The 12,584-nt window shown below is 46.2% G+C and overlaps 1 protein-coding gene across 1 annotated transcript in view; it reads left to right on the top strand.

The window, feature by feature from the left end:
* LOC126511776 (aldehyde oxidase 2) overlaps positions 1-12,584 on the top strand; it is a 69,997-nt gene that overhangs the window by 6,690 nt on the left and 50,723 nt on the right. Inside the window, exons 5-10 of the mRNA XM_050159161.1 lie at positions 712-838; positions 3,106-3,167; positions 5,520-5,603; positions 7,060-7,140; positions 9,405-9,549; positions 11,932-12,024. Of these exons, the coding sequence (XP_050015118.1) occupies positions 712-838; positions 3,106-3,167; positions 5,520-5,603; positions 7,060-7,140; positions 9,405-9,549; positions 11,932-12,024 (592 nt within the window). The remainder of the gene's footprint in view (positions 1-711; positions 839-3,105; positions 3,168-5,519; positions 5,604-7,059; positions 7,141-9,404; positions 9,550-11,931; positions 12,025-12,584) is intronic.

Here is a 12,584-nt window from a genome sequence, read left to right as displayed (position 1 = left end):
AAAAAAAAAAAAAAAAAAAAAAAAAAAAAAAAAAACACTTAGCAGCCCAAGTGTCTCTTGGATTAACCATGTGGGATTTGATGCCAAAGAGGGCAGCTAAGATGAAGGACCCAGAAAAGTCCCCAAATCTGCTAGGAAGTCATATAAGACACAGCGAAGTCAACACGCTGGAATCCTGGGCATTTTACTCTAAACCTAGTGGTTCCAGACCATAGACCACACTTTAAATAACAGAGACCCAAATCCTCAAGCTTTGGAAGCTGAGCTTCCTTTGAGCAAATGCAAAAGAACATTAAAGAAGGGGACATGGGGTCAGCGATGGTCTCCAAGTCAATCAAAACTACACAGCCTCCTGTGAGAACTTAAGTGGTGAAAGATGCAGGTACTCGCGAAAACCAGTTTTGAAACTTACCCACACTATAGTTAGAGAACTAATGGTTCTCTCCTTCCTGGAGAACTCTTCCCATGGGGAGAACAGGCTGCACACTGCTAACTCCCAAATAGAAGGTATTTGACCCTGAAAAATCAATTAAAATGATAAAATGATAAGATGGGGCTTCTGAGTCAATACCTTTGGGATGCCTGAGAAAGGGGTGTACAGAAATAAACAGAGGTGAGGCACATTTGCCCAGAAGGACACAGGCTGTGGACCCTGGAGATGACTGGTGACAACAGGAACACGGGTCTGTGACCACAACTGTACCCCTCCAGGAGAGAATCGCCAAGAGCCACGGCACCCAGTGTGGATTCTGCACCCCCGGGATGGTGATGTCCATGTACGCCCTGCTCAGGAACCACCCACAGCCCTCAGAGGAACAGCTCATGGAAGCCCTGGGGGGTAAGTCTGACCCAGGAGGCAGGCAGAAGGGAAAGGTACTTCCGGCTTCCCCTCCGCCATCTCCAACATCGTTCCAGCTCCAAGTTCCAAGCCACAGTTATTTCTAAAACAGGCCGTGCAGAAACAGCAAAAGGTGTCATCTCTGCACACAGCACAGGGGCCACCATGCTTCTCTCTCTCATGACACAGCACCTGCTTCCCAAGGGCCTGAATCCATTTCATGAGCTTGCCCAAAGCAGAACAAACCGGCCAACTCGAAACACAGGAAATTCTCCTGTAGTTCTGGAAGCCTTAAGTCTGTGGTCAAGCTTTCCGTCCTGGCTGTGCTGTCTGTTGGCTCAGAGGAGAAGCCTTCCTTCTTCACCCCCAGCCTCAGAGGATGGCGGCGACTAGACCTTGGCGCTTCTGGGCTTGTGGCTGCAAAACTCTAATCTTTCTCTCTCACCTTTCCGCCTTGGGTCTCTGTGTCATGAATCTCCCTCTTTTTCAAAGGCATCAGCCGCTGGTTTAGACCCATCACAATCCAGGACAATATCATCACAGCCTGATTCCATCGGGAAAGATTTTATTTTCCCAATAAGGTTCTGGGGATCAGAACTTTGTGTGTCTTTTGGGGGGCATATTTCAATTCATAATAAGCCTCTCTTATCTGAAAGAATCTTGTAGATTTGCAACAGTTTTTTTAAATTTATTTACTTTTATTTTAAGGGCATTGGTGTTTTGCCTGCGTGTACATCTGTGTGAGGGTGTTAGATCTTGGAGTCACGGTTTTGAGCTGCCGTGTGAGTGTTGGGAGTTGAACCCAGGTCCTCTGGAAGCGCAGTCAGTGCTCTTAGCTGCTGAGCCACCTCTCCATCCCCAGATTTCTAAGTTTTAAGTTCATAAACATACTGGATTAATAAGCATCACCTTTGTGTGTATTCCTAAACAATCGTCAGTTTGTAGGTTAAAGACAGACAGGTGAGGTGAGGGCAGATGTGTTTCTTATCTGCTAGCTGCTGATGGGCACTCCTGCTCTCTCGCTCTCTCTCCCCTCCCTCTCTCTCTTTCTCCCCCTCTCTCCCTCTCTCCCTCTCTCTTCTCTCTCTCCCTTCCCCCCTCCTTATGTGTCAGCTGCTGATGGGCATTCCTGCTCTCTCTTTTTCTCTCTCTCTCTCTCTCCTGCTCTTCCTCTCTCTCTCCCTTGTTCTTCCCAGTGCTCTCCTTTTATCTCTTCTTTCAAGTGGAGAAACTCGGAGCTGACCACAAGCTCAGAGACAGAGTGGCTGACGGCCATGTGCAAAGGCCCAGGGCTCAATCCTCAGCAAAATAATAATTAATAACGAGAATCATAAGAACTCCCCTAGCCCCGCCTTCCTTGGGTCCCTCTTCAGCAGCCCCTCAGTCCTAAAGCATGGCCAAGCCCAACTTATTATTCTTCCAGACTCCTTCCAGACCAGGCTCCACCCCATTCCGAAATCCTACTGCCCTGAGAATTCTATCCGTTCTTTACTAACCCAATAGCTTTCATATCCTTTGAGCCCAAACGTCTCAGTCAGGTCGCCCTAGATGAACTCTGGTCTACACTGACTGTCCTACCCCGTGACCCTCAGGCCTTCATCCTTGGAAACAGGAGGATTCCAGACTTTGTCATTCAACAGATTGGCCCTCTGGCCTCTTCAATGTAGGGTCTCGCCTGTCTCCAGATATGCAGGCTCCAGTCATAAACACGTCCCTACCCAATCTATCCAGGTGAGCCGGAGGCAGTGACTTAGCCACACCAGATAGACCATCTATCGGCACCTTCGGAATTGCCTGGATTTTCTGTTTTAGGATCCCACTGTCTTACATAATTTGAAATACAGTTATTGTCAGTAGCTAGACATCAGGGCTAGAGTCATAGCTCAGAAGCAGAATGTTATCCTAGCATGCCCAAGGCCCTGAGTTCTATTCCCCAGGACTGAAAAGAAAATGCCTTGGATCTATCTCAACTTTTAAAAGAAGCCAGTAGTGTGGCTGGAGGTATGAGTCAGTCATCAAAAGTGCTGACTGCTTGCTCTTCCAGAGGACCTGAGTTCAGTTCTCGGTGCCCACATGGGGTGGTTTAGAACCACCTATAACTCCAGCCGCAGGAAATCCAGCATTCTTTTCTCACCTCCAACCAAGGACATCTACACACACACACACACACACACACACACACACACACACACACATTAATAAACAATAATCTAAAACACAAGTCGGTAGAAACAAGAAGCTCACAGCCATGCTTCTCCTCCAATCAGGTAACCTCTGCCGCTGCACTGGGTATCGGCCGATTCTGGACAGTGGCAGGACCTTCTGCACGGTGAGTACGCAAGAACACGTGGGTGGAGACTTGTCCTACAGAGCAAGAATAAGAAGGGCAAGTGGCCAAAGCTGGGGACGCAAGAGTGAGGTTTGTAAAGACCATCACAACCGACTTTAAGGCAGACAAAGTCATGAGGCAGGAGGAGGGGGCTCACTGGAATGTTGAATCTTCCTGAAAACCAGGTGAGCATCACCACCACCTTTGATGTGGTCTAGATCCATGGAGGGAAGTCAGTTGGGCAAGGCATCTATCCAAGGCAGGCTACGTGAGCCTACAAACGCTTGGAGTCAACCAAAGATGTGTTTCGATGAAGAAAGTTCCTTCCAAAAACCCAACCAACTAGGAATTCGTGAAGAGTTAAGGAAGCTGAAATTGCAACGTCGAAGCCAAAATCCACTCCAAGATCACAGGGTGTGGCCTCCAGAAGCGAGGGTGCTTCCCCAGTAAAAATCAAATGCGTCTCGTTTGGCAGTTAGTAAGAGTTCAACAGATAATTATTAATGTTGATAATGTTGTTGGCAGTATGGCTAGCATTTGACAAACACTCAAGATGGGCATGTCCGATGACCCTCTGCTGAGAACAAAATGGGGTGGGCAGGAAACTTTAGACAAAAGGAAAGACATCTTGGAGGAGACCCCTGTGGTTCTTATCCAGCTATTCTCGAGAGTCCATAGGAACAAGTGATAAGGTTTTTTCTGGACAATTCTCCATACAAGGCTTGGACTCCACCTTTAGACCAGGTGCAGCCCTTTCTGAGATAATCAAGGGATGGTCTTAGGAGCCAGTGTCTGCACACAAGTTCAGAGGGTGGTCATTGAGCAACACCTTGTGGAGAAAGTAGACATTGGGCTTGGGTAGTCACACGGGCATCTGAGGCCCCTGAAGATATGTATAGGAAGAGAAATCAGAAGCCACGAGTCAAGATTTCTGTTTATATTTTCCTTAATTCCACACATAATAGAGATACACCTGGAAATGTACAACAGGTTTGTCCCACGTCCCCAAAGTCAGGCAGGTATTCTAGGCATGTGTGTTCCAGATTTCTATTGCCTCAAGAGGAGACCCGATTAGACATGCTAAACAGCGAAAGGAACAGACTGTAAACCCAGCAAATCGCAGCTGTAAGTGTGAAAACATGCATGAAATACCAGTAAACAGGCTGAGTCAACTCCTTTCCCTGAAGGCGTAACTGTCATCTGCCTCTCCAGGTACATAGATTCTGGAGATAAAGCCAAAAATGAGTTCCAATAGCTCAGCCTGTAGCCAGACAGCCAGTCTCAGGATACTTTACTGGGTGAAGGAAATCCAGCCAGGTGGGATACCTAAGGCTTTTTATTGTCCACTGAGCCCGAAGAAGCCCAGCTTTCCTCAGCCACTGCTGGCCCATGTCCATCCTAGGAACTCTGAGGGTTTAAAGGGAGCGAGAAAACGCAGCTTGCTCAGCCAACTGCTCTTATTTCTTGGGCAGAGTTAGCTACTCAAAAACACCAGGGAATTCAAAGTTGGGAGGAAGTACTTAGCAAGATGCAAGGAGGGAGAAGCTGTCCAAGAAAGAAAATGCAAGGAGGCGGTTTGCAAGGGATGGAAGTGGAGGCGCTAAGTGGGAACCCCTTTAAAAACTGCCGTCCGCTCTTCCAAGCAATCTCCCCTTTTGCATGTTGCTTTTCTCTTTCTGAGAGGTTCTATCTGAATGATAGAGAACAATGTTGCAAACTGTATATGTGCTATAGTGGCTGTATTGTGGTCATCCTGAAAAATACCATAAAAATGTATTCTACCACTAGAAATTACCCTAAAATAACTCATACGTGAACATGGTTTTCTGATTGCAACGAAGGATGTTCACCTAGTGATTACGCTATAGAAATGTAAGCTATAAGTACACCTCAATCCCAAATACAAAATGCCGGAGGGCACTGATTGTTTAAGACTTCTGTACATTGTGTTGTTCTATAAAACTTGTTTATATGACATATAGTTTATAAAAAAAATAAACAAGGTGGGCTGGAGAGATGGCTCAGGGGTTTAGAGCACTGTCTGCTCTTCCAGAGGTCCTGAGTTCAATTCCCAACAACCACATGGTGGCTCACACCATCTGTAATGATGAGATCTGGTGCCTTCTTCTGACATGCAGGTGTACATGCAGACAGAATACTGTATACATAATAAATAGATAAATCTTTTAAAAAATAAATGAACAAAGCAAAGGGAGAATTGCCTTGTGTTATCCGTCTAAGCAGAAAGTGGCTTCAGAGGCTGAAGTCTCATATATATTATTCACACCTTCAAGGAACATCCTTATTTGCCTATCAAAAGTATTGTTCATATAAAGCACTTCATGTTCTCAGGAGCCAAATGGTTGTCAGCAGAAAGGAACAGGAAAATGCTGCTTGGATCAGAAAGAAGACGATTCCCTTGCAGCCAAAAGTAACGTGAGTCCCCCTGTTTTATTCTCTCCCTGTGTGTTTCTTAAGGCTGACCCAGCTCCGGAAGCAGGTGTGTGCATTCGAGGGGCCGCTCCCCTCTTTGTTTGCAGCCTTCCTAAGTACGGACAGGAACCAGGCCCTTTGTAGAGTGCTCACACAAAGACTGCAATCTGATTTTCCCCATCATAGTCTGAAAGGCTGGAACCAAAGGGAAACAAAAACCTCATGGATGGCAGAAAAGAACTTCTACTGCTGGAGGGATGAGTCGCCCCCTCAGCTAGAAACGGAGTTCTAAAGCTGTCCCTGCTCACACTGCTCTCCTCTGTCCCTGAGCTGAGTCAGAGACAGCACTGCCACCTCAGGGAGCTAAGGGCAAGATAATGCCAGCCACCCAGAAGTCCAGCTCAGTATCCCAGCTCCGGCTTTATCCTCTGAAAGGATGCTCATTTTCACAAAGGTCCACAGCTGAGTTCTCGCAGGAGTCAAGTAGAGCAGGTGATGAGCGCCTAACTGCCCACCCCACAGGCTGTGAGAGAGCTCGGAGCAGCCCTGGGAAAAGTGCCCTCATCCTCTCCCTCCCTGTTCGTGTCCTTCAGATCTGCCTGTCCACACTCACCTCTCTAAAGAAGGTGTGCAGTGGAGTAGAGGGGTGTTACCCCAAGAAGGCGAGATGCGCACCCCATAATGGCTCACAGATCAACACTTGGTAGAGCCAATACATCCCAAAAATTGACTCCCAACCTTGAAGGCTTGGGCATTCAATTTGAGCATCCCACTTGGATACCACTTGGCTTACATGAAGCCCAGTGACTCTAGATGTATTTAAACGGACACCCACCTGCACCACGCCCCCACAGTCCCATTCTCTCATCTCCTCGTGAATGTTTCCTGGCAACAAGTATCCCTCGAAGCTGAGGCAGATGTGAGTGAGGCAGGATGCCAGATGGGTCCATTTCGGTTCTGCCTTCATTTCCTGGTAGACAAAAAGGAGATTATAACTTTCTTTATACAATTATCGTGAAGATTAAATAACATAATAGGTGTAAAAAAACACTCAGTAAACAGTTGTGCCTGTGTGTTTACGCAGAAAAGTACGTTAGAGTCATCTTCCCTGAAACTGTGGGCTTTCTCCCCAGAGGGTTCTTTAGGTTGTGAAGGAGGGGACAGTAAGCACAGCAGAGGTCCCCAAGCTTCTTTAACATCTGGTCATGTTCACAGATGTCTCGGCATTTCCCAGGATGCTCTCTGCAAGAGCTAATGACCTTCCTTCTTTCCTTCAGTATCATATGGGTGGCTAGTTAGTCTCTCCCTGGCAATCACATTCCCCTTTTAAGCTGTGATTAAGCTCCCTGCTTGGGGAAAATGATAGACCCCTGCATCTTGTCTAATTCTGTCAAGAATTCCAGTGTTCTTTCCAGTTGAGCTGAGCTGACACAACCGTCTGCTTCTTTCTCCTTCAAAGATCTGCATGAAGCTATTTGCAAAAGAGGAGTTCCAGCCCTTGGACCCAACCCAGGAGCCCATATTTCCCCCAGAACTCCTGGTAAGACAACGTGGGTATTTCACGTGCTTGTTTAAACACATCCGATTATAAATCCAGCTTTGTAAATCTACCATGTCCTTCAGGTGGCATGTCAAATTGGAGAAGTAGTGGCTAGGATCCAGAAACCTGCTTCTCCCCAGATCTGGCTGACCTTCCCTAGGCCGTAGCTGGGACTTTTTAAACATCATCCCACCGTTATTTTCATCCCTGTGCCCTGTTGGCTGTCCAGGCCCTTCTGCTTTGCTAAGCATCTGCCATGTTTTTTCCAGGAACGCCACTACCCTGAGTTCAAGAAGCAGCTTCCTCTTTCCTTCCCCTGACCCCTGTTTTGAGGGCAGTTTCTTCACCACTACCTTCATGTGTGTGTTGACCCTCCTTCTCAGGCATCCGTACCTCTTTCTATAAAATGCTTTCCTCTCTCTTATTAAATGTTTACTTCTGATTTTAATGATGTCTTTGCCAGTGTGTGTGTGTGTGTGTGTGTGTGTGTGTGTGTACACCTAAGTGTCCTTGCCCATTGTAGGGGTGTAGGATTCCAGGAACTGGTATTAGAGGCAGTTATGAGCCACTCTACATGGGTCCTGGGAACCAAAGTAAGGTCTCCAGAAAGAGCAGGACATGTTCCTAGCCCTCTCCAGCACCCAGCACCTTTTTCTGGGGGAGCTCTGGCATGCTTACTCATTCATATATAAATATGTGTGTGTGTGTGTGTGTGTGTGTGTATATATATATGTGTGTGTGTGTGTATGTGTATATTCATATATATTATATGTAATATATTCGTATCCATATATTATATGTTTCTATATAATTATATATAATATAATATATGAATGTATATATATTTGAATGAGTATATGTATATACGTGTGTGTGCACGTATATCCATTCAGCGACATGCCAACACTGTCCTAAGTACCAACTGTATGGAAAGAAACAAAGCTCACAAAAACACTGCCCTATAGGAGTTTATAATCTGGTAAGAGACAGATGATACTCAAAATAAGAGGTGAAAGATAGAATATGTAAATTGGACACAGCGGCACAAGCCTTTAATCCCAGCACTCCTGAGCCAGAGAAAGGTGGATCTCTGTGAGTTCAAGGCCAACCTGGTACTTACAGTGAGGTAAATAGAGAGGAGAAACATCACCAAGCAGATAACGAAGCTGGGCTGCAGGTGGTCTCACTTTTCAGTGATATGGCCATAGAAGCCACCTCTGAGGAGGCAATGTTTGAAGAAATTCTAGAAGGAAGGATGGAGCCAGTCGTGAAAAGATGTGATGAAAAAAACTATCTGGGCAGTGGAGAATGCGTGTGAAGGAACCAGAAGCAAGATAATAGCTGGCCTGATACCCAAGGACCGCGCTGAGCCAGCCTGGACAGAGCAGAGCGAGGAGAAGGGACGGTCAGGAGCCGTCAGGGCAGGTCATGCTGGACTTTCCCACTGCTTGGCTTCCTCTCTATGAAGGAGCCACTGTGAGGGAGGTTGTCTAGAGGAGGGACAAACTCTTACAGAGACATCTTATCAGGATCCTTCAAGCTGCTGAGCCAAGAAGCACCCAAAGCAGGAGGCAAAGGAAGGGAAGAAGGGTTGTCCCCCCTCAGGGGATGAACACCATGCAGAAGGGCAGTGGCTAGACTAGGCTAGACCTCTGGTTCAGGACTCTGGGTGTGTCTGGGAAGAAAACCACACAGCTTGCTGGTGAATGGACGCGATGTGGAGAAAACAGGAGTCCAGCCTGACCCCGGAGCTGTGCATAGCTAGATGGTACCAGTTACAACAACGGATAGACCTCCAGAGTGATGGAGGTTCTTTTGGGGGTTCCATTCCACGGGCCGAGGGAAGGGCTGGGCATGGGGACCTCGGTTTGGAGCAAATTAAATGTGGGATACCCCCGACACATCTAAAAGGGGGCAGACATCAAGAACTCACTGAGGAATGCTTTGAATAGTAGAGGGAAAATCCAGACTGAGGTTATTAACTTAGGATCATTAGTGCAGCTGCAGTCTTAAAGTCAGGAAACTGGATTAATGCTGACTTAGCCCATGCTAGGCGGTCCGTGGCAGGCGCCAGTTCACAGTATCGCTTGTTCCTCAAAGACCATTTACTTACAAGAATCCAGGCTTTAGCCAGGGGACACAAAGAGTGTCATTCTGGGTAAGTGGACCTGGAACCCTGAAGTCTTCCTAGAGAGACACAACCCACCCAGGACCTGGTGTGGCCCAGGGTGACTGATGTACGTTATCCTGTCATTTGTCTTTAGAGGATGGCCGAGAACCCAGAAAAACAAACCCTGACCTTTTACGGGGAGAGAATTACCTGGATCTCTCCAGGAACCCTCCAAGACCTCTTGGCGCTGAAGGCAAAGTACCCCGAAGCCCCTGTTGTTTCAGGCAACACATCTCTGGGTAAGTGACAATGGTCTTTCTTATTCCGTGGTTGAGTGGTTGAAGCCTGGCCGAGCTTCCCGTTCCCTGCTCCATCCCTGGTCTACATTTTAGACATGAAAGTTTTGTCCTGTTTCATGAATCCAGTGATCTCTAAAGTTGATTGGCACATACCCTAGTTGTATTCAGGATGGCCGGGGGTGGGTAACGTATAAGAGGGTTTCTCTGTGTAGTACTGGTTCTCCTGAAACTCTCTTTGTAGACCAGGCTAGCCTTGAATTCAGAAATCCATCTGCCTCTGCCTCTGTCTCCCTAGGACTGGGATTAAGGGTGTGCGCTACCACCACTCAGCTGTCCCAAGAGAATATTATAAAATATCTGTGATGTGCTAATAAACACACTTAGTGAACACCTACATTCATCTTAATAATTTTGCTTCATATACACATCCGTAACCCAGTGGGAGAATGCTAGCCTAGCCTGTCCAAGCTCTGGGTTTGATCCTCAGCATTCCCCACAATTTGTGAGCCTCTGGGATAAAAGGAGGGGTACCCCACTGCTCCTCCTTTCCCTTCCCTCTTAATGGTGCCCTACAGCTGAACTGTGTTGGTCCATTGGCCAGTCTCTCCCTCATGTTTGAATCCCTAAACAACATGGCTATTAGTTTTGTACATACTGCATAGAGACTGTCACTATTCTTCTGAAATTTGTGCTTTTCAATCAACATTCTTTTTTTAAAGATTTATTTATTTATTATGTATGCGGTATTCCATCTGCGTGCATGCCTGCAGGCCAAAAGAGCGCACCAGATTGCACATAGTCATGAGCCACAATGTGGTTGCTGGGAATTGAACTCAGAACATCTGGAGGAACAGCCAGTGCTCTTAACCTCTGAGCCATCTCTGCAGTACAATTCAGTCAACATTCTCGACCTGAGACTCATCCTCTCATTTTGCACGTACCTGGGTCCTCCATTATAGAGCACAGGATGGTTTCCCTGCCATCTTTCATGGGAAGGCAGCTATTAAAATAGCTTCAGCTATTGCCAGCCTTTCAAGGTTTTATAAACACCATTCTTTTTTTAATTGATTTTATTGAGCTCTACATTTTTCTCTGCCCCCCTCCTGTCCTCTCCCCTCCCCTTCTACCCTCTCCCATGGTCCCCATGCTCCCAATTTACTCAGGAGATCTTGTCTTTTTTCTACTTCCCATATAGATTAGATCCATGTATGTCTCTCTTAGGGTCCTCATTGTTGTCTAGGTTCTCTGGGATTGTGATTTGTAGGCTGGTTTTTCTTTGCTTTATGTCAAAAAGCCACTTATGAGTGAGTACATATGATATTTGTCTTTCTGGGTCTGGGTTACCTCACTTAATATAATGTTTTCTAGTTCTATAAATTTGCCTGAAATTTTCAAGATGTCAATATTTTTTCTGCTGTGTAGTACTCCATTGTGTAAAAGTACCATATTTTCCTTATCCATTCTTTGATCGGGGGCATTTAGGTTGTTTCCAGGTTCTGGCTCTGACAAACAAAGCTGCTATGAACATAGCTGAGCACATGTCCTTGTGGCGTGACTGAGCATCCTTTGGGTATATACCCAAAAGTGGTATTACTGGATCTTGAGGAAGGTTGTTTCCTAATTTTCTGAGAAATCACCATACTGATATCCAAAGCAGCTGTACCAGCTTGCATTCCCACCAGCAATGCAGGAGTGTTCCCTTTTCCCCACATCCTCTCCAGCATAAATTGTCATCAGTGTTTTTGATGTTGGCCATTCTTACAGGTGTAAGATGGAATCTCAGAGTTGTTTTGATTTGCATTTCTCTGATGGCGAAGGATGTTGAGCATTTCCTTAAGTGTCTTTCAGCCCATAAATGCCGTTCTTTTTCCATGCTGGGAATCAAACCTAGAGCCTCATATAAGCTCAGCTGGTTTTTACCACTGAGTCACGCAAACATTCTCTGTTTTGTTTTGATTTGGCTTTTTGATTGCCGCTTTTGAGACAGGGTCTCCCTATGTCACCTTAGCTGGCCCGGAATTCACTATGTAGGCCAGGCTGGCCTCTCACAGATTTTGAACTCGCCTAGCTCTGCCTCCTGAGTGCTGGGATTAAAGGTGTGCACCACCATGCCCAGTAATATTGTTATATGCAGCTCCGAATATCTTATATGCCTCTGTGAAAGAGCACTTTAAAAGCTTCCCCTTTTGGTTACAATGTAGCAAGAATATAAGTAAATGAATCCATACATTGGGCAAAGGGATATATGAGTCATTGCTTTCCTATCCATAGACATTAATTATCAAGGTTTAAGCTTTATATGAATGTTTTTATGAGAAATTTTCAACGTAGAAGAAAAGGCATTTTTCTCTTTCTCTAAAACTCATTTTTTTTCCCAATCAGGACCAGCCATGAAGTCTCAAGGACACTTTTACCCAATTCTCCTCTCTCCTGCTAGAGTTCCTGATCTAAAAACAGTGACTAAAAACAGTGACGGTGAGTTCCTCATCTTCTAGTAAGAGATTAGCGCCGTGAACCTTGCGCTCACTGAATCCACCCGCATGCGTCTATCTCACGAGGCCTATCTCTAACTAATCATTCCTCCGCTAACGTGGAAGTGTATCTCCACTGCCAACCTCACTCTCAGAGCTCCAGGGAGGAAAAGATGAGCTTTCTAACCTTTACCCTTAGAGACGGGGTACTCACTTGCAGGACTCTGGCAAGTGTCATGGTGTCCCAGAGACGACAAAGTGCAAGAGAGGAGAGATGGAGAATATATTTGATGCTCCTGTGCTCTGTGTGTTGTAGGAACAATGGCGTCAAAGGGGACAGAGACCTACAAACAAGCACTCCTATCTACTCATGACATCCTCAAACGCCCCCTAGTGCGGATTAAAGTCAAATCCTCTATGTAGACAGGAATGTGCAAGATTTGAATTCGAGATACACGGCAAACCTTTGAGCAAATGGGCCTTACTCTTTTCCGTTCTTCATCGCCCAGAGCTTAGTCTTGGGCTTGCACACTTATCCAGTGGCTAACAGATTAATTCAGGGTG

The sequence above is a fragment of the Alexandromys fortis genome, unplaced genomic scaffold, assembly GCF_014885135.2.
Source record: "Alexandromys fortis isolate MF-2015 unplaced genomic scaffold, M_Fortis_MF-2015_v1.1 scaffold_65, whole genome shotgun sequence".
NCBI lineage: Eukaryota > Metazoa > Chordata > Mammalia > Rodentia > Cricetidae > Alexandromys > Alexandromys fortis.
Note: the sequence above shows the minus strand (reverse complement) of the source record. Positions and strands in the feature narration are given on the sequence as shown.